Source organism: Hakea prostrata, chromosome 10 (assembly GCF_041222555.1).
Source record: "Hakea prostrata isolate BN-2017 chromosome 10, UWA_Hpros_2, whole genome shotgun sequence".
Lineage (NCBI taxonomy): Eukaryota > Viridiplantae > Streptophyta > Magnoliopsida > Proteales > Proteaceae > Hakea > Hakea prostrata.
In genome coordinates, this window is record NC_142609.1 from 49,154,434 (window position 1) to 49,176,797 (window position 22,364).

The window sequence follows — 22,364 nt, forward strand, 5'->3', positions numbered from 1 at the left end:
AGACTTATCGCGTTAAAACTTAAAACTTAAAACACCACTACGGAGGAAATGAATTTTTCCTTTTTTTTCAGGAAAACAATTTATCAATTAGAAGACAAGAATCAGGTAAGAAATCTATCATCAAATTCAATTATATATAATGTCACATGGTTGACAGAAAAACAATGCTACTTGATCACTTAAGAATAAAACTATTTTCCCCTTAATTGATGGAAATACAATACTACTTGATCATTCGGGTTTTTTACCAAAAATATAAGAAAATCACTAGGCTTTATATTTCTAAAATGCAACTCACTGATTGTTGAAAGTAATACTGTATACCATAGAAAGTTAAAGACCCCTACTTAAATTAGGTTGATGTTTGAATATGGACTCCCATTGGATAACACAGGTATGCACAATGATTCTTTTAACATTGATTATCTTATAAAATGAAAATTTGTATAATTCTTATACCTAAATCATGTCAAACGATTTTTTGAAGCCAAATTATGAGAGGATTTGAGGAAAGTTTCACAAAAAAAAACAAGTTTATGAGTTCATTTTTCCAATTTTGAATTTTTTTTAAATTGTTTCTCTAATTTATTTCATTTATTTTTACGAATTTTGATTTTTATATTTCCAATTTCGATATTTTCAATTTATATTTCCATTTTGGTTTTCAATTTATTTTTCCATTTTGGTTTTCAATTCATTTTCTCAAATCTAGTTTAAAAATTAATTTGGGATAAAAAAAAATGCAAATTTTGCAAAAAACAGCAGTAACCCCTCTTCGAAGGACAGGGACGAAGACAAGATTAACTCTCTTTTTTGTTATTTCTTTTTCACATTTTAATTGTGCTTGCTTTGCATTCATGAAAAGATTAATGCGACTAAAAATTCAACAAGGAGATGTTGCTCAGGAAAAATAAAAAATATAAAGGTACACTTTCGAGGCCCCAAAAAAGAGAAGGTACATAGAACCAAAAGTTTGAACTAATGACCTCATTAAATTTACTATCTCTACATAAAAAAATGCCACCATTATATTAAAAGTTCGTCCACCCACCATTTTAATTTAAATTTTTTAGAGGGACAAACCCCTCTCTAAGATTTTTTATTTTTTTAAAATATATTTCAAAAGAATTTAAAATGAAATGCATAAAAAGCAAAACAAAGTAAACTTTATGCCAAAACAGAATAATTCAATTGGTAATGAGCAATACTTCTTAGTGAAGAGATTGTGGATCTAACTATGGTTGGTAGCATATGTAGCATTCTCATCCCATCCCTTTCATATAAAAAACTCTCTTGTAAAAAAAATAATGGGACATATTGTTTTACAATACAGTAACTATTGATGGCTAGTCTAGTCTGGTCTAGTCTGGTTTGGTCCGTATTTTGAATTCAATGCATGAGCGCATGTACAACTATATAAAAATAGCTTCTTTTTCGAGTACAATTTTGCCGTCGAGTAATGATCGAGAGATGCGTCGAATGATGTATTTTCAAAAAATATATGCCGCCAAGTGGCTAAGCCAATAACTCTTTTTTGAGGAGTGTCGGGGGATTAGTCCAGAGCTAAGAGACTAATCTGAAATTTGGATTTCAAGGAGAGTTAAGGGATCAATTAGAAGACTAAATTCCATGGAGAGCCAAGTGGACTGGACAAAAGACTAAGCTAAAACTGGTTGATCTTAATTCATACAGTTTGCACCAGTTTGGAAGTCTCAAAAGTGGTTTGATATAACAAATAGTGTTATGGATAATTTGGACGAAATGCCAACCACAAGTTGAACCCGGTTTACTTGGATTTACATGTCTTCGAACACAGGCACAAGAGCGTGGTCGACCCCACATGTGCCAAAGACGCTACGTGCGGAGGACGTTGCTTCCGGGCACCCACACAGGCAAGACTAGCCAGTAGCCAATCCTTTTGTCGCTGCGGGCACCTGCACATGCAAAACTAGCCAATCCTTTTGTCTTATTTGAAAGCTCATATGCCAGTGCATTAATTGCCTCATTGCCTCATTTAATGCTACGAATCTGCATTGATACTTTGTATGTACATTTAGTGTGTTGTACATATCAAGGGATCTTCCAACATCTAGTATTTCTGCCTGAAGTGGGATTTTTTTGGTCCTCACACATCCAAGATCCACAATAGTTAGGCAAGGATCTAAATAACCCCAATCTCCAAAGGAACTCGTAACACTCATTACTCCGAAACACCTACCCTGCAGTTTTATCTACTCAGGAATTTGTTCGTTCTGGCGAAGATTCGTATTTTTTTTTTTGACTTGAATTTCGAAAGTTTTTCTTCTTATCTGACTTGATTTTCAAGGCAACCGTCTTGACCCCTTAGTCAACCCAAACTCACTCTCAAGTGAGTTTATTTTGGAACAACATTCTTAATCCATGGTCTAGCTTCGAACATTGAAACAATAGACAATCTAACCCATCTTAACAATTTTATTAATTTAGTACAGCCCAAGTAAGAGTAGCAAACTAGCAATTCATCTTGCTCCCCCTTAGTAACTTGACAAAGACTAACTGAACATATAGTAACTTGACAAAGACTTGCTGAACATATTTCGTGTTTCATTCCATCAGAAAATATATTTCGCTAGCTGCTGCTCAAATAATACCTTTGAAAATGAAAAATTAATGCACATTTAGCAAAACAAGAGAAACCCCTCTTTGGAGGAGTAGTCCTCTAGGGAGGAAGGTAAGATTATCCCTACTTAGAAATTTTTTTTTTTTTTTTTCAAGTTTTAATTGTCTTGTATCGATGAAAAAGAATTTTGGAATTAAAATCAATCTTTGACCTCTTCCTCTTGTAATTTTAGTACCAATGCTGTCGCGTTGGACTTAGTAAAATGAACTCATTTCCAAAGCCTAAAAATTTTCAATGAGAATTGAAATTTGTCTGAACACTTTAACCACATCCGTGGGTTTAACCCAAAAAAAAAAATGGTGGGAAAGTGATTTTTTACATATAACTCAACCAGTCTCAATACACCGTTTTAAGTTTACAAGGTGACAAACCCCTCCCTAGAATTTCTTTTGTATCTTTCGGACACACTGCAGTTTTGGAACAACAAAGAAATGCGTAACAAGCAAACTCAAAAGTGAAAAAAGAAGAAGATAAAGAAGGACATATCGTTTTGTAATACAGTAACCATTCATGGCTCTGGTCTGGCTTGGCCTGGTAGGGTTTGGCCCGTCTTCAACAGTAACCACCACCGGTCTTGTGCCCAGTCTTTGTGTTGTTGCCACCAACCAGGGGGAAAAATCCCCCCCCCCCCCCCCCCGCCTTTTATTCCTATTTATTCTCTTGACGCAGGGTTATGAGGAAATTTTGAAAAAAAATCTTATTAGGTATTCAAAAATCAAAATTTTATTTCTAATTAAAAAATAACTATTCATCCCTATTTATTCTCTTATCTCCTCTCCTCTATCCTCTCCTATTTATCCCTATGCGGGGCTGAAATCAACCAATTGTCCCTTCTCTTTCTCATTTATTCATTGTTTTTTCCCTTTTCTTTTGTATTCTTAATTAATCAGATCACAATTTGTATTATTGATGATAAAATGTCCAAGTGCAGGTAACTACCGACATGGGTTTACATCTCCCCAATGTGGTGCATTTATTAGGGTTGAGCGTATATATTTTTATATTGTTGCGAAAAAAAAAAATATCAATATTATCATTTCTTCGCCGCGTTATTCTCACGCGTCGCCTGCTTGTTCATCTCAGCCTGATCGTAATTCTCTTCTTTACTCTCCCTCGCCATTTCCTTCTCAGCTGGGTCATTGCTAGTCATTTTCTCTACTTTTTCTTGGACTGTCGCTTTCATCTTGTCCATGCCGGACTTGGCCGCCACCGTCATGTTCGACGCTGCTTCCATCGTTTGGATTCCGGTTCAACGATTCAGATTTTCCAAGTTGTATGAATTTTGAGTGAGACCATGAGAAGACAATAAGCCAACAAGTGCCAATATATAAGAAGAAAGCAAGGGTTCCAATGAGCTGACACGTTTAAGAGTTTGCCGAGTTTGTCCACCTGGCAAATTCTTTGAGGGACTTGCGCCTTTTTTTGCGCGACACGAATTTGAGGCTGTATACGCGTCCGCTGCAGAGGAACACACACTAGGCCTTCAATCAACAGAGGCAACTTCCTTTACTATGGGTGAAGTGAAATTGGGCTGGATAAGAAAATTAATGATAATCGACACCTAAACCCATTAACCCCCCATACTTAAGCCCATTAACTAAAATAGGCCCGTTTGAGACATTAGCTCACCGCCCAATAAAACACAACTAGCCCTTTACCCATTAACTAATCTGGGCCTTTCAACAATTTAATACCACATAAAGAACCCCAAGCCCACAAAGAGAAGGCTACAAGGCAAAAATTTGTTGAGTCCATTTCTGACCATTTTCTTGTAGATACATGTCATGTGTCCCTACATCACATCAAATTATTGAAATTCATTTTATAAGTCACATGAAAGAGTTGTGATTAAAATGGATTCATGAATCTGAGAATTATAACCGTTTGGTTGTAAAAATCTCTAGATTCATGAAATCTAGAGATTCACCTTTTTACACTAAAAACGTGAATCTGTAGATTTATGTGTAAGGGGTGAAATCCAGAGATTTCAAAAAAACTATACATTTGCACATTCACAAAAATCACGTCGATCAAATAGTTTTTTAGAATTAATCCACAAATTTCATTCCACAACCAAACATCTAATTTTATAAATTATAACTCCATAGATTTGAAATCTATAAACTTGAAATCTCTAGATATTTGATATCTCCATACTCATGTAACCAAACAGGCCCTAAAAAAATTATGTGACTTGTAAATTTTAGCCAGGTATTAAATTTTATTTTCTTACCAATTTACTCCTAACAAATTTTAAAAAGTTTACAGTTTTTTAATTATTTATTTTCAAAACAATTAATATATAATGGATAACCTAGATATTGTGAAACTAGTTTAGGGCCTATTTGGTTACACGTGAATTCAAAGATCTGAAATCACTAGATTCATGAATGAGATAATTATTTTCATTTGGCTGTGAAAATCTATGGATTCATGAAATCTACAGATTCAACTTTTTATACTAAAAACGTAATGGGGTGAAATTTAGAGGTGAAGGATTTCACCTTTACTATAAAGGCACTAAACATTTGTGCATTCACAAAAATCAATGATGAATTCATATATTTCATTCCACAAGTTTAGGTCAACCACGGATTCACATCGTCTGTAATTCATTTCCCTACAATTCCCTGTAATTCTCTCATAGGATTGTGTCATGTGGCATTTAAGTAATCTAATGGTTATCCAATTTAAATTAAATTTGTATTTTATTTAAACTCACCCATAAATTTGAATTTTATTTCAACTCTAGTTTGTTAGATAACATTTGGATTACTTAAATACCACATGGCACAATCCTATGAGAGAATTACAGGGAATTGTTGGGAAAGGAATTACAGACGATGTGAATCCGTCAACCACACAGTTAATTTTATGACTTATAACTCAATAAATTTAAAATTTCTAGATATTTGAAATCTCCTAACTCATGTAACCAAACAAGCCTTTAGCAATTGTAGTCACTATGAAAAATACAAATTGATTTAAAAAAATAATTAAAAAAAAAAAAAAGCTTATGATTGATCATTAGAATGGAGAATATATTATTATTTTAAGTTGAAAAAAATGTGGAATAGTAATTAAATTCTATAAATGAAAATTTTGTAAAAGAGATATTTGTATAGTTAAGGCTAAAATTTTTACGAGAGAAAATATTTTATTCAAAATAAAAAAAAATTTAATTTTATGAAGTCAATTTTTTAAATATACTTGATCAAGAAAATTTTCCCTTCGATTTTTTTTTTTTTTTTTTGGGTAGATGGAAGATGCATTATTAAAAAACATGAGGGTGGTTGACGAGTAATGCTTTTCCACATTACAGTATTTGGTGAACAATGCATTTTAATGTACCACATGTTTATTTGAAAAACATTAATTTTTTCCACTGGTATGGATGAAAATTAATTGCATGTTTAATTTGGTGAGCAACGTAAGGACACCCTTAATTTAAAGTCACACCATTAATGAGAGACGTCATCCCTACCACAAAAGAATGGTGGCATTATCACACGTTCATGTTGTACCGTTTGGAGTGGTTGCCCGATTGTCAATAACCAAAATTTCTTGACGAAGAAATTATGGGTTCAAATCTCTTTGATGGTACTGCCGTACTGGTAGGTAATGTAAATTATTAGGAGTAGGTTTAATACATTGCCACATTTTGTATTTGCGGTCTCATCAGTCATCAATGGTTCAACCCCATTTCTTTGACTCTGCTGCCTGTACCTTGTGAAATAGGGTTCTTATTCTTCAAATCTGTAAGATTGGTGCATTTGAAGTATAGAGGCAACTTGATTTCTTAGATAAAAAGTTAATCTATGTTTGCTGTGATCAATCTGAGAACTGAAAGAGAAACCTTATGTGACCAAACAAGTAACCATAAAAGAAGAAAGTTGGGATTAGGTAAGGGATGGAGAGAGGATAAAGTGGAGTGCAAGGAAACAACAGGTAGAGTCATTGCAATTTCGTAAGTTTCTCTAGTTTGGATCACTTATCTTTGGAGAATTAATGTACTTCTTGATATTTTTCCACCATATAATAGCGATAGAGTTCACACAATACAATCAAAGTGAAAAAATCACAAAGAATGAAATCACAAAGAATGACAGAATCTAAAGCGATTCGAACTACCAGATTTGATTGAAATCTTTATCGCTATCTTTAAGGAGGTTGGTTATACTTAGTGCTTACGTTTCATATGTTATCTTGTTTATGAACAGCTCAAAGCATAGTTGGTTCAAAATGTCTTCGGTTGATCTTGGTCGGACCGTCCAACCAACAGTAGTTGAACCATTAAATATAGGCTGACAGGGCATGTTTGGTTACATGCATGAATTTAAAGATTTCAAATATCTAGAGATTTCAAACCTATGGAGTCTTATGTGGAATGAAATATGTGGATTCATTTGTGATTTTTGTGAATGCGCAAATGTTTAGCTCTTTTATAGTAGGGATGAAATTTTTGAATTTCACCCCATACTTATAAATCTATAGATTCACATTTTTAGTATAAAAATATGAATCTCTAGATTTCATGAATTCATGAATTTTTACAACCAAACGGGTATAAATATATGAAAATTTGTAATTGAATGATTTAGATAATCATTCAACTCATTAAAAATAAATAGTCTAATTCAGTTCATATTATTATGAAATTAAAAATAAAAATTTATCTTTGATTTCTTCTTATTAATGAGTAGCATTTCAATTTCCTTCAGTATACCAAATACACAGAATAACTCGAGAAAATAACCACAAACATTCTGATTATCCATATGGGTTTTTTTTTGGTAAAATTATCCATATGGGTTTTGCTTGACTATTTATTATCCTCAGTCATGCATAATGTATTTTTAAACAAAAAAATGAAAATTTTGTGAGACACCCCAAAACAGTACCCTATAATGTCTCTTAATTTTTTACATTGATACAATCCATTAAATCTTGGTCAGATAATTTAATAATTCTTATATTAACCTTACTATCTTGTGCCTTTAAAATGTTGCCTTTGAAAAATTGAATTTTAAATTTCATCTTATTTTGTACTTCATGAATTCTTAATTCTTTAATTAATTAACATTTCTAACAAAAAGGGGGGTATTTCCCTATTTAGAATAGTTTTGGGATAAATCTATGCTTCTTGCCAATTATATATCTTCGGTGTTCCTGAAACGTTTCCAACAAAAAATCATACATAATGTATGGATAAAGTAATTTTAAATTATCAAGAAAAAATTAAAAAAGAAATGTACTCTTAAAATGCCTCACAGAATTAGCATTTTTAATAAACATCACACTTATAAACATTTGTTTGTGTTCATTTAATTCATTAATTCACCTTATATAGTTCAAAATATTGGTCTCAATACTAGTGGCATGAGTATTACAAACGAAAGGCGATAGGGGAGCTAGACAGAATGAAGCAATATTATTTTTCTCTTTTTTATTTCTTATTTTTTCTCTGTTCTTTTCTCACACTTTTCACAAAAGGCTTAGGTAGTTCGGATTTTTATTTGCGGCAGCCGCGGTTGGCTGCCGCCGACAGTTCAGATTTCACCACGATTAAAAAAAAAAGTCAACGGTTGTGATTAACTTTTATTTTTTACCTTCAAATGTTTTTTATTTTACAAATTTGCAAAATCAAACCTAATTCTTTCTTTCCATCTTTCAAGGGCTCACTTCAGCGTTCTTTCAAGGCTCATCTTGTCCTATTGTTGTTAAAAATCAACAATAAAAGATGTAATCTTTTGCAATAATAGCTGATGTTTCCTAACGACATAAGAGTCTTCCATGACAAATGTTTCATTAATTGTGACCCTAATAAAGGTTTTTAACATCCTTACGTTACGTGATTGATAGGATCAATGGGAGCTCGTACACAGGCCTTAGGAAAAGAAAGATTCATGAATAATGTATTCAAATATGAAAAGTTATTTCTACCAAAAAAAATGATAAGTTATCCCGTGCAAAAATCAATCTCAATAGGTTAAGAAACCCAATTCAATTCAAACACGTTATAAATGTAGTAAGCTATGTGTTGAGTATAGTTCTTACTTCTCATTGTGTCGTCACGGTCCGGGAAGGTCGCCCCGACAGGAGTGTTGGGGCAGCACCTCCATAGCATGTAGAGGATCTATGTTTTTGTAGGCCTCGAAGTATATTTACAGTTTGGGTTTCGGCCATGAATAGCTGTGGCTCAGGTTTTTAAGCGCCTATATATTTTTCTCTTATGACAAAACATTGTAAGTAGTTGTTTTTAAGAAAAATATAATGAAAAATCTAACGCTTGACATAGCCTCACATTGAGGTGAACTAAGGTAAAATCATGTCTTCTTCTTCCTTGCTTTCTATTCGATTATGGTTGATTGATCGCTCTAATCCTAACACTATGCATTGATAGAAAAACAGTATTTTCACATTTTATCCTCAAATCCATTGATGAATACATATCCTATATGATACCGAACTTAAACCAATGCTCAAGTAAGTCTATAAGAAAAAAGTCACCGCTTTATTATACTAGTTCTCTTTAGAAATCCTCGATTTAATTTCTCTTCAATAAATCGAGGATTTCTAAAGAGAACTAGGACAATAAAGCGGTGACTTTATATAAAGTATAATAAAAAAGTCAGACAAAAAAAATAATTATATACTTTAATTAACCTTTTATATGATGTGTTACCGCACTAGGGTTTTGAATGTATCCAAATAATTTGAATAAAGATATCTTTGACTTATAGCTTAAAGAGTAATTCAACTGTGAATCCTTCGTAAAGATTTATGTTCATATGATTCAAAAGATGGAATTTTTAATTATTTATTTTTGTCAAAAAAAATTTTCTCATAGGCCTCAAATAAAAAAATTTGCATTTTATAAAAGTTACTTCTGACAAGATTAACAAAGGATCCTATTCGTGAGTTACTCAAAGATATTGATGGAGTTATCCGTGAGCTTGCCAGTTTTTTCACGTTCGTAAAACCAATCATTGTGCAGACTTTTAGGCCAGTCCAGTTCAAGTACCTCAAGAGGTTAAGCTAGATGTGAGATGCCTACCTGCCAAGCTCGTCACTTGTGTTTTAGAGGTAATTGTAGCCTGTAGGTAAAAGGTTCACTAGAATGTAATTTTTCTATATGTATTTTCTGCTATATTAATACGTATATAAAGTCCCAAATTACTAAAAAAAAGATTAACAAAGGATAATAAGTATACATATTAGACTCTAATCCACAACAATCAAATCAAACAATGATAAAACATGGACTACATACAAGAGAGTTGGAACAAGAATCTTAGGTCTTGGATCAAGGATAATTAAAGCATGACAAGACAAATTAAGAGTTAAGGAGGCAAAAATGAACCTAGCTATGAGCATTTAGAATTAGGATTAGATTTGAAAAAAAAAATTGACCCAACTTATCCCTATTGCAATTCTAATAAGCACCCTAATAAGAATTGTGCTTATGAAAAATAAAATAACAAAGGAGATATTGTGAATTTTTTTTTTAAATTACAAATAAAATCACATTATTCTCCTACTCTTTTACTTTGTTTATTGACATCTCCTCCCCTTCATATTGAATAATGGCACCCCACAATCTATAGAGTCACATAGACTGCTACACCAATAATGCCCTTAAAGCATGAAAGGACAATTTGTAACAAGAGTCCAAGATCACTCCCAGGAAGCACATAATACTCCTCTAATGTTTCTCCGCCACATATTTGATGTGGGCCCATATGTGAGACTCATTGAAAATACCATGTCTAAATTGTTTTACTTGTACGTAGACGTAGACCTCACATTAAATATGTGATGAAAAAGCATCAAGAGCAAAGTTTAAAGTATCTCACAATACTATACGATACTTGCTGATACATATCCATATTTGACCAAAACAATACGATACATTTCGATACGTCTCTCAATTGAATTACACTAAAATACATTTGTCAAAGCAATACAATACTCGATACAAGATGATACGTCTCTTAAAATTACCTGACCAATACGATATTCGATACCGATACTTTAAACCTTGATCAAGAGTGCTCTCTCGATGAGGAAGGCTTCTTATTGGGCATCAAACTGGTATTGAATTGTGTTCCTCTCATACTCTACCATAGTCCTGTGCATTTACAATTAAGCGAGATCTTGCTCACCACATGTTTGGAGAAGACCACCCGTGGTACGCATAGAAATGTGAGGAAAGTGGATAGCTAGATGATCATGGTCCCAACTCGAAATTTTCTATTCTACCAAAATCTCCCCGGAAGGACAACTTTGTCCTTGCATATTTCCCCTAGCTACATTGAGAAAAGGGGTGGAATCTGTCTTTTCCACATCCAGAGTGGAAGTGCAACAACCCCATCATCATCAGTTAGCTCCACTTGCACGCTTTTGGTCAGTGGTTATTACTGATATAGACGAGATATTTGTCAGCGTGAATCAATCTCCACCGTACAATATATGCACGCAGCGTACTCTAGATATGGACGGCCTGTAATCTTTTTCTGTTCCATAAAGTACGTTATGCTCTGTCCTTCTCTGACAACAACTCAGATAACCAATTACAAGTAACCACGTGGAATGATGAAGACGTGGCCTTTGCTTGATTTTTAGTGGGACCCAGTAAAAAGCCCAAGAACAGGTTAAATACCGAGCTGATGGGTTGGAACTGAGGATATAGAATCACGGTTCTCACGCAGGAGAGAAGTAAAAAAGCGAAGAGCCAAAGGAGGAGGAGAACCGATATTTTCTTTTCAGGTTTTCTTTTTCTTCAATCCTATACATTTTTTTCTTCTTTCTTCTGTGTTTTCAGTTTAAATCTGTTCTCGTGTATCTCATCAATGTCATGCTCTCGATATTCATGTTATGTTTCTTTATTTCTTCGTTTTCGATGGAGTTTTCTGTTTGAAGCCATTAATCGGTTTCCATTGCAGTATTTAAGATAGATCTAAAGCCAATGGCTGGCTTTCTTTCAACATTGAACCGATTCAGATTCAGTGTCTCAATCTAGGATCTATTTAGGGGAAATACTGATTGCAGGTGTTTAGATGCTTACATTTTTAGTTTTTGCGGTGATTAATGTGAGTATCGCTTCTCTTGGTTGGATCTGAAGTCTGGTTTAGCCAATGCTCCTTGATTTTTATTTTTTTTTGAGAGAAAAGTCTCGAATTAGCTGTTGCAATGTCGAATCGTTCCTCTGTTTTTCGCTCAACAAGATCTTCTTTATCTACTAGTTTCTGTTAAATTGTTTTACGTTCTCCTGTTATTAGCTTAAAACTTTTTCCTTTTTTCTGAATTAATGTTTTAATTCCAGCTCCTAGGCCGTTAATTATCCTATGTTTACCTCCAAAAAAAAGACCTGAGTTGTTGGCTTGTAGCTTTGAATAGTTAGAATTTTATTGTTTTCCCGAGTCCTGACCTGTGGAGATTTTCTTAAAGGAAGGTTTGAAACGTGGGCTGTGTGCTCATGTCTTCTCTTTATGGTCCAAAGGAGTGATGATTCTCTTCTCTCTTTTTTTTTGGCTCCAAATTCCCCACCATGGGGACCAGTCTACAAGAACCCTATTTTCGCTTTAGCCTTGTGAATTTGAATATATATAAGAACTGCAGTTTGCAGTTGTGTCGGCACGGCACCGTTTTCAGGGAGAGAGATATGTTTTTGGTATTTTCATATTAGTTTTGCATTTAATAGGGTTTTTTAAAATCCCAGGGTTTATGGAGGGTGTGTAAAAGAGTTGGCTGGCCGATTCAAATCCCATCAGAAGAAGTTGCGCGATCCTTCGCAATTTAATGCGTGGATGGTTTGTAATATTAGTGTTAGGGATTAATTTATTTGCGGGGACCTTTACCTTTCTTGTTTTTCTTGGACGAAATTATTATTTCACAGCAGCACAGCATTCAAGTCTCGCTATTTTTCTTCTAACTTGAAATGATCAAGTATAGGTTAAGAATGAGTCCGAATTTCATTACATATTAAGAGGGGTTCATTTTTAATTTTTCTTGTCAGAATTTAAATCTAGATTCCCTTTTAATATATGATGTAGAGATATGAAAAAACACTAATAGAATCCTGTTGGTAGAGAATGGAAATAAATGAGTAAGTGTGTGGGAACACTTTCTATATTCTTTTTAAACAGTAGATTCCATCAACTAACAAAAAGGAATTGTAGATTCAAAAGCTTTGAAAAGTTAAATATTGTTACAAACATAATTAATTTGAATGTTAGAATTTTTTTCTTCTTTTTTTTTTTTTTAAGTGGGGGACCATGTAGAGTTAGAATTTTTTATTTACTATACTCTCTTCATATCTTTTCTTTTTATATATATATAAATAAAGGATTCACCTAATCACCTGTCAGTCCACCTCATCAATATTGATTCCTTACTATATATATATATATATATTTTATGCTGTGTCATTAATAAAAATAAGAATACTTTAAAATTCGAAAAACTTGTCAAGATTGTTTGAACTATTATATTAACTTATTATTAAAATGATATTGGCCACTTGAGTATCACGTGCCTTTCTTACTTAACGTTTTTTTTTTTTTTTTTTCCTTTTGCCCTAACAGGATTTTTTTGGCAAAAACATAAAAATACCTAACAGTTGTTCCACCAGAGTTAATTGGACCTTTGGTAGATATTCTAACTAAATGCCAATAGAATAGACAGATTTTATAATTTTAAATCTTCTATCATCTTAAAACACTTTAATAACATAGCATATAGTTTAGCCTTTCAAGTTGGACAGAACTTAAATACCATTGCCAACCAGCTGCTTTATGTATTAGTCAAGACTGATTTACTTATAAATTTTAATTTATTATCAAAAAAAAAACCAACTAGTTGGATTACAACTTATAATTCAAAGCGAGTTGAGCCTTAGAGTTGGGTTGAAACCAGAAAAAACAATAAAAAAACATCGGCGAGTAAACCCCTCAGTTCCTCCAATGATTGATGATCTAACTTTTCTATAAAAGAGATGGGAAGGAATCCGCATGAGCCCTGATCACGGTATTTTATATTGGCTTGGCGATGTGCTATTCAACTTGGATGCTGATAGAAGGTAGGTTGATGCCATATCATAATCTTCTGTGGTGGGTTATGTGTTCCTTAAAAAATTGTAAGAATGAGAGAGATACTTGCGGAAAGGGCAGGTCCGTGGTGGATCATGCATCAAATGAATCCACCGTTTTGCTTGGTCGCCCACAGCTTTGGATGACTGTGTGAGACAGGAGAAATACAGGTAACAGGTCCTCTTCAACATTTCAATACCACCACTTTGGGTGCCAATTTATTGGTTCTACCCTGGGTGGTTGACCAATAAGTTAATTCTCTATTTTCATATTCTGGAAGAGTTTTGACCAATTCAGTTAATCTTCCATGTCAATGTGACTCAAATCCATAGTCTCATTGTGAGACCAGGGATATTTATATATAACAACAGGTTTTAGTCCTTAATACCGTAGTATCATAGGGCGTCTGCACTGTGAGATCTGGGTTGATTGCTTTTCATCACTGAAAGTCATGTCCAAACGCCGGAGATCTCAATGTGCAAAAGAGACATATTTCTACCTCCCTTGCTTTTCAAACATTTCGGCAACTCTGGTCTACTCCCTCATCCACCATCCTACCCCCAAGTGGGTGATTTCATCATATGAATGTTCAAATTTGAAATTTTTTCTGTATTTGAATATGGATATATGGAGTGACCCATCATTTTGCTCGTGTATGAAAGATTTTTGTCATTATATGTTACTGACGGCATCTGTCTGTCCGTTTTTTCTTTTTTATGCAAAAGATACCTCATCTCTCTGTTTTTCCATATTCATGTGGCTCTTTTTTTCAATTATCTGCCATTTGCTATCACTTACTTTTTTTGAGATTGGTGACCATGTATGGTCGTTTGAAGAACATTTTTTAAATGAGATTGTTAAGTTTGGACCGTCACCTAGCAGATGCCGTTGTGTACCCAGTCCATTTGTGTCTTATGGTCATACCCCGAGCCTTATTATAATGATATTTCGGGTAATTCATCATCGATGGCTAAGTTTGTCTACCAGTAATTGACAATTTAAACAAGCAGGGCAGCGAGTCAAATCAGCATTTAAAACGCTTTTCCTATGTGGGTTAGAATTGAATTTCAGTATTTAAACCCTGCTTCTTCGTTTATGCAGATATAGCACACACAGCAAGCAGCCATGGGTGGCGGTGGTAACATGTCCGTAGCCACATCAAAGAACAAGAAGGAAGAACACGAAGTCCTCAAGAGAGTTCCACACACAAAACCTCCCTTCACACTGGGTGAAATCAAGAAAGCAATCCCACCACACTGCTTCCAACGCTCTGTGCTGCGTTCTTTTTCCTATGTGGTGTATGATCTTATCATCGTTTCAATCCTGTATTACATCGCTGACACTTACTTCCACAACCTACCAAGTCCATTATCTTTCATTGCTTGGCCAATCTACTGGGCAATCCAAGGCTGTGTTCTCACAGGCGTTTGGGTCATCGCCCATGAGTGCGGCCACCACGCCTTCAGTGATTACCAGTGGCTCGACGACACAGTGGGGCTCATTCTCCACTCCTTGCTCCTCGTCCCTTACTTCTCTTGGAAATACAGTCACCGGCGCCACCACTCCAACACAGGTTCACTCGAGCGCGACGAGGTGTTCGTGCCCAAACCCAAATCCGGGCTCTCTTGGTATTCCAAGTACCTCAACAACCCACCCGGGCGTCTCCTCACCATTGCCATCACTCTCACTCTTGGCTGGCCTCTCTACTTGGCCTTCAACGTCTCCGGCCGCCCATACGACCGCTTCGCCTGCCATTACGATCCTCACGGCCCTATCTACAACGACCGTGAACGCCTCCAAATCTACATCTCCGACGTGGGTGTCCTCGCCGTCTCTTTCTTGCTCTTCCGTATCGCCGCTGCTAAAGGCCTTGCTTGGGTTGTGTGCATGTACGGCGTGCCATTGCTGATAGTGAATGCGTTCTTGGTCTTGATAACCTACTTGCAGCACACTCACCCTGCGCTTCCACACTATGATTCATCAGAATGGGATTGGCTGAGGGGAGCATTGGCGACCGTTGATAGGGATTATGGAGTGTTGAACAAGGTTTTCCATAACATCACTGACACCCATGTAGCTCATCATCTAATATCAACCATGCCCCATTACCATGCTATGGAAGCAACCAAGGTTATCAAGCCCATTCTTGGGGAGTACTACCAATTTGACGGAACACCATTCTACAAGGCAGTGTGGAGAGAAGCCAAGCACTGTATTTACGTGGAACCAGATGATGATAAACAGGGGAAAGGGGTCTTCTGGTACCGCAACAAGTTTTGAGCTTTCTTCTACTGTTGCAATCAACATAGGAGAGTCAGATCTTAAAAACTTGTCTATCAGAAGAACCTGATAATTAGTAAAAATGAAAAATAAAAAATAGGTACGGGGGATTGGAAGAAGTAAGAAATCGTACGGGTAGGATTAGGCTGTGGTAGTGTTGGGTTATTATTTCAAGATCTCTTCACCTGGACCATGCAATAAAATTATGTACTCTGATTGAACCCCTTTAACGAATAAAACTACTAAAGACTTAATTATGGGCTTCTTTTTTAATTAATAATAGACTTAATCAAGGTTTTTACAGTTTCTAACTGTTCCATGAGTCTTTATTACGTTTTAGTATATATATATTTAATGTTGTAATACATTATACGTCTTAATATATGGTGAAGAAATCGTGAGGAGAGTATGCAAGAAATGTATAGACTATAGAACTCTAAACGTTACGATAGAAGATTCGACTTCATAACTCCTGCGATATATAGGACAGAAAATGGAGCTGGTATGGTGAAAGCATAAATCACATTTTCTTCCGTTTGCATATCAAATTTGAGCTATAAAAAGCTTGTCCAATTTTGATAAATCAATGATATTTGCTTGTGAATCCATTGACTAGTTGTTAATGTCTTCTCCCACCTTTAGCCGGCCAGGGCCTAGGATTTATGGATTCCGAGTGATTTTGTCGTCAAAAACAACTAAAACGCAAAAGTAATTGGATACATTGACCGCAACTTCAAGCTACAAGCCTACAAAATGACTTCAGTAAAGAGATGGAAAGTTTCAAATTGGTTGAAGTTTTGTTCGACAAATAGAGACGCAATTGTTATGGGTGAATTACAAACCAAGTGAGAAGGAAACTTGGAAAATGGCTTCCTTTTTTATGCGTACAGTACTACAATTAGGAGAATTGAACGGATGATCTCTTCACTAATAGGTGTTATTGTCATGGTATTGATAACTATCTTTCTAAGAATCTTGATTTTCTCTATCCCACGTTGCCCTCTGTCGTGTTCGTCTAAATGTCAGATGGGTGACAAGTGGACAGGTTGAATTGCACCCGTAAGTTGAACGGTAAGGAATCACCTTTTTGAAAATGGACAAATTTTGTTTTACCCTTTCCATGCAATGTTTGTAATTAAAAGAATTCATGGATCGCTCAATCCATGATCCAATAGACAGGAAAAAATCACATGAAACAATGCGGGACATGGCAGCTCCAAATTACTTTATAAGATAGATAGGACATATCACAATGTGGGACAGGTGGATCCAAATTACTTTATAAGATAAACCGAACATAACACAATGTGGGACAAGTGGATCCAAATTACTTTATAAGAGAGATCTAAATGAAAGTTAATGAGAAAACGATGCGCAATGACTTATAGGTATACAGACTAACAAAGATAACCTTGACGGTCAAACAAGCAATGGAACACACAAAAAAAGGAAGAAGAAAAAAAAAGCACAATTTTTCAATGTTCCCACATGGTTTGGAGGAATCTTAAGGCGTAAATGCAATACATGAATAAAAGAATTCTTGAGATTTGAATAAACGTTCCCCATTATACTAGTGTAGAAGGGAATTTACATGCTTTTTTTTATTTTATTTTTTTCATCCAAAAAAAAATAAGATAGAACACACAAATGATATTATTTTGGAAAATCAAAAAAGTATTCATGACAAGAACTTTTAAAAATATTAAAGAATTCCCCTTTTTTTTTATGCTACTTGAGAAAAAGATCATACATGGTGCCAAATATCAATCTCTCTCGTTTATACTATTATTAAGTTTTTTTTTTTTTTTTTTTTTTTTCTTCTTTTTTTTTCTGATTTGGTGTGGTGAAACACTTTACAGTTATATTTTTTGGTGAAGAACATGTAGAGCATAAACACAGATACCATGCATGCATTAGGGTTGGTAATAAGGGAAATTAAAAGTGTTCTGAAATGGGGAAGACATGGTTTGGACTTGGAACCTTACAGGAAATCATGATCACTCTGATGATATCTCAACAAACTGGAAATATATAAATATATATTATGTGATGATATAATGAAATCTGAGGTTGGCCCACCCATTTCATCCGGTCATGCCCTCTCCTCTGGTATCCAAGATTTGATTTGGTCCCCATTCCAGCCAAGCAAGCAACTGGCAGCTGGTCCTCCGCCGGCCTTTCTGCTGCATATAGACAAAGTGTGGGCCACCCATTTATCTACACCGTCAGATTATGGTAACTCCCCTTGATATCTTGTGATTTTAATTAATTATCCCAGTCCAATTAATAAATAATTGGTAAAAATGGCATTTTTCAGCAAAGCTTATTGTCTTCTTCTCCAAGGAGCAGAAGACTGAACAGGAAATGGCCCTCACCTAACCTAAAGGGATAAGTTTCCATCGCCCAAATCAGTAGCCAAAACCCTAGAACTGGTCAACCAAGGACTCTCTTACTGAGCTTGCTAGGTACCATTACAGAAGCTTTACAAAGGGAAGAGGTCCTCTGAACCGGAGCAGCAACTGGGTACACGTACACTACCAGTACCTCTCTCTCTCTCTCTCTCTCTCTCTCTCTCAAATGAAGTGATCTCAGCAGCACAGGCTGGAGTGGGTAATCGTTAATTACTCTGAAGCACACAAGGTAAGTGCTGCACACGTTCATACTGCAATAGAAAAGATTAATTATTACTGACATAATTAGACGTACACGATAAGTGGGGAACCCAAGTGGGTAGGGTAAGGTCTCTGTGTGTGTGTGTGTGTGGTTCTGTGGCAGTGGTGGTGGTGGTGGTAGTAGTACTGTTGTTGCCGTGGGGAGGGAAGAAAGGGAAGGAATCTTGTCATCAGAGAAGGCTGAGACCCGTGCGGTAGCTTCTGTGTGTAAAACAATCTGTACATGCATTCATGCATGCATGGGCTTATGCAACACTGCACAGAAGAAATCATACCATATGCATGGAAGGATCTCCTTCTCTTAGTCTTAATTCAGTTCCTCAGTACTCATTCAGCAAAACACTTTCAGATCAGACTTATTCAGATACCTGCATCATCTTATCTCCGTACTCTCTCTCTCTCTCTCTCTCTCTCTCTCTCTCTCTCTCTCTCTCTCTCTCTCTCTCTCTCTCTCTCTCTCTCTCTCTCTCTCTCTCTCTAAATGGTTACTGAATATCCATATTTGGTTGCAAGTTGCAACATTGGTTTCCCTTCAAATTAAACCCTAATGATCTTCTGATTCATTACCTAATTGTTATACATTGAGTGAGTTTAATTGGTAAGCTTCACCTTCAGATACCAGAGATAACAGGGCTGGAGAAATACATAGCATTTCAACGTGAAACATGAGTCTTGGGAGTGAGTCTCAGTTTAAAAATACAAGCAGTTCCATCTTTGGAACTGCGCGCTTAACGTGTATGACATAACTCGTTTATGTTTTAGAAAATTTGACTTCTTTAATTATTCCCAACAACCACGCGGTTTCCCATCCCAAAACACACAATTTATTGGTGCCACAATGTTGGGGAATAGAACAAATATTATAACACCATGAAATGAGTGGAATGACCCCAAAAAAATACCGTGTTTAAGACCAGAAACTCACTCAAAATTCTTTGAAAGCCGAGAAAAAAAATATCAAATGGGAACACTATTGATTGAAATCATCGAAGAACAAATAAATACATTTTATAACGCACAGGTCCAAAAAGGCAAGTCAAAACAACCCTAAAGACAATGATACCAATCAAGCTTTATGGTCGGTTGATGAAAAAAATCCAAATAGAAGAACCAAAAGTTTTCATACACTCATTGAGCCACCATTATATGAAGGGATTTGGAATGTTCTCATTTAATTTGTTTAATTAACTGAGTACATTCCAAACCACCTAAATGGGAAAAAATTTGAAATGGGCCCCTTGTACTTGCATAAATTCTAGTTCATGGTCTTTCTCACGGGTCTTCTATATTAAACCACGTTACTTGATTTTGATTCATTGTCTCTTCTGGGCTGAAGTCATATTTGGGTTCATGCAATCCTTGCTCCCAACAGACAGTTTCTTTAGCTTTATAAATTATTGCTTTTCTGTTCTCTTAAGAGTCAATTATCCAAATTCCTTGCCTATTTAAACCTCCACTCCTTGTTCTTCCAGACAAATCCAGATCCTCTTCCATCAAAGCAAACCCCTCTCTTTCTCTCTGTTGAGATTCAGAAATTTAGTTGAAGCCACCAAGGAGATAATGAAGGCTCACACATGTGATTCCAACACAACTTCCTCAGCACTAGCCGTGCACAGAGGCTCACACCTAATATCAAAATTCCAGCCAAAGATCCGTATAGTTCACATATTTGCACCAGAGATCATCAAGACAGACGTAGCCAATTTCAGAGAGCTCGTGCAGAGACTCACTGGAATGCCTGATGACCACAAGCGCATCAACAAGCAGAAGAAGAAAAACAGTGTTAGGAGAGAAGATTCACTGGTTCCTAGCTTCAAGACAGCCAGAACAAGAGATCTGCAAGATGGGTCTCAGAGAATTAAGGAAGAAGAAGAAAGACAGATTTTGGGAGTTGAGAATTCAAGTGGGTTCTTTAATGGGTTGGGAGATTTGGAAGGTTTTATTCAAGGGTTTGGTGAATTCCCTTCGGTTTCTTCAAATTCTTCTCATATGGACATGCTTGGCCTTGGAGGAACACATCTGCCATAGATAAATCACTTTTTCTAATTATGGGTTAGGTTCTGGTTGGTGATTCTAGTGAGATACCCTGTTGTTGGGTTTCAAAATGTTCTTATGACAGAACTCTCTTTCTCACCTTTGATCTTCTCCCTCAGTTTACAGTCTCTATACTTGTCTGTTGTAAATATATGAGAGCCAAGCAACGGTACTAATGAGTTCATATCTCTGTTCAGCTAGCTATAACACACTAACGTTTCTATTCTTTGATTTATTTCTTGTCTATGCATTTAGATTTTGTGAATGAATTCTTTTCTTTTCATTATTTCTTCTCATCTGCTATCTTTCCTTTCTTTTTAGCCATGAGTGTTTACCTTAGATGAATGGATAAACCCAACTCCATAAATGAGGAAAAGTTTCTCCATAGTGCATAGACATGACTACGTGTAATACAAGGCTTCTCATCTCCATCCCATGCTCGAAACACAACCAATATAAAACCTGTGCCTAGACTTTCAATGGATGTAAATTTTTTTGGTAATGTATGGTGCAGTAGTGAGAAAATTGATGAAAACTAATATTTTTGTAAAAGCTATACTTAGGATATAGTGAAGATGCCCATGAACTCCACCTAAAAAATAAATCTCTAAATGCTTCGCTAATAGAAAGTTAGAATTATTTTCCACCAACCTTAATTATAATATTATTTTTTATATAAAATTATATATAATTACAAATTATTTTCAAGAGAATTCTTTATAAAAACCTGCTCTATGTAGAAATGTTTGCTTTCCATGATCTTTCTATGTGTTTTTTTTTTTTTTCTTTTTTCAAAACCTTTTATTCTTTCTTATCTATCTTTGACATCTTAGCACCAGTGGCTAATCATTTTCAAGAATAATTTTATTAAAAAAAATTGGAAATTACTCTTCCTTTTCCGGTCAAGTTCTCTCCTTATCCATTCTATTACTATAATAGAATTGAATTTTTTCAATCATTTGTATATTTAATATACAAATTGGAATTAACATATTTTATAATCGATTTTGATTGATACAAAAAAAAAATTTAATCTGTAGAGAAATAAGTGATTAATAAATAAAACTGGTTTAGCAATCGTGCTCGCCTGATCGCTCATCAAACAGGAAATTGAAAACTAAGCTATTTGTTTATGGTCTCCTTTTTCTTGCAAATATCGTTTCAGTTAAATATTATATATTTTTCTTTATTTTTCAAGGACTGGCAGAAGTCGCCCCCACTCCTTCAAGTTGTTGAAAAAAAAAAAAGCATTTTTTTATATTTGTTATGTATCTTTTGTTCAATAAAAACAATTGCTACAAATCAAAGATCAAAGTAGTTCTTGTTCATTTGATTATTTAAAGAGGGATCCACAAGCCATTCTGTGGGGGAGAATCTACACGTCACATCATAGGGGTAAACAATATCAACCATTCTCAAGAGAAGGAAGAGAAAATAATTAATTAAGTGGAAAACTTATTTCCCATATAGAGGATTTATGCTTAAAAATGAAAATTTTAAATGATATATCTGAACTCTGAAGACAACCAGTTCCAAGAAATTAAATGGATCAGTGTGTGTTTTTTCTTCTTCTTGTTTTTTGGGTTTGTGGATTTATCTTTTGGGTTACAAGCAAACTTGTCACTCTAA

The 22,364-nt window shown here is 35.1% G+C and overlaps 2 protein-coding genes across 4 annotated transcripts; both read left to right on the plus strand.

Annotated features, from left to right (window-relative positions):
* The first annotated feature begins 11,332 nt into the window (after positions 1 to 11,332).
* LOC149003708 (delta(12)-fatty-acid desaturase FAD2-like) lies at positions 11,333 to 16,312 on the plus strand. 3 transcript variants are annotated; one of them, XM_089138095.1, is made up of 2 exons: positions 11,333 to 11,428; positions 14,851 to 16,312. In XM_089138095.1, exon 2 carries the CDS (start codon positions 14,875 to 14,877, stop codon positions 16,027 to 16,029), a length of 1,155 nt encoding a protein of 384 aa, XP_088994221.1. In that variant the 5' UTR covers positions 11,333 to 11,428; positions 14,851 to 14,874; the 3' UTR covers positions 16,030 to 16,312. The 3 variants fall into 3 exon arrangements, with proteins under 3 accessions (XP_088994221.1, XP_088994222.1, XP_088994223.1); XM_089138096.1 differs by lacking the exon at positions 11,333 to 11,428 and adding an exon at positions 11,457 to 14,313; XM_089138097.1 differs by lacking the exon at positions 11,333 to 11,428 and adding an exon at positions 11,457 to 14,281.
* A 3,730-nt stretch (positions 16,313 to 20,042) lies between these two features.
* LOC149003709 (VQ motif-containing protein 25-like) lies at positions 20,043 to 20,958 on the plus strand. Its single transcript, XM_089138450.1, has one exon. It carries the CDS (start codon positions 20,262 to 20,264, stop codon positions 20,727 to 20,729), a length of 468 nt encoding a protein of 155 aa, XP_088994576.1. The 5' UTR covers positions 20,043 to 20,261; the 3' UTR covers positions 20,730 to 20,958.
* Positions 20,959 to 22,364: the final 1,406 nt, after the last annotated feature.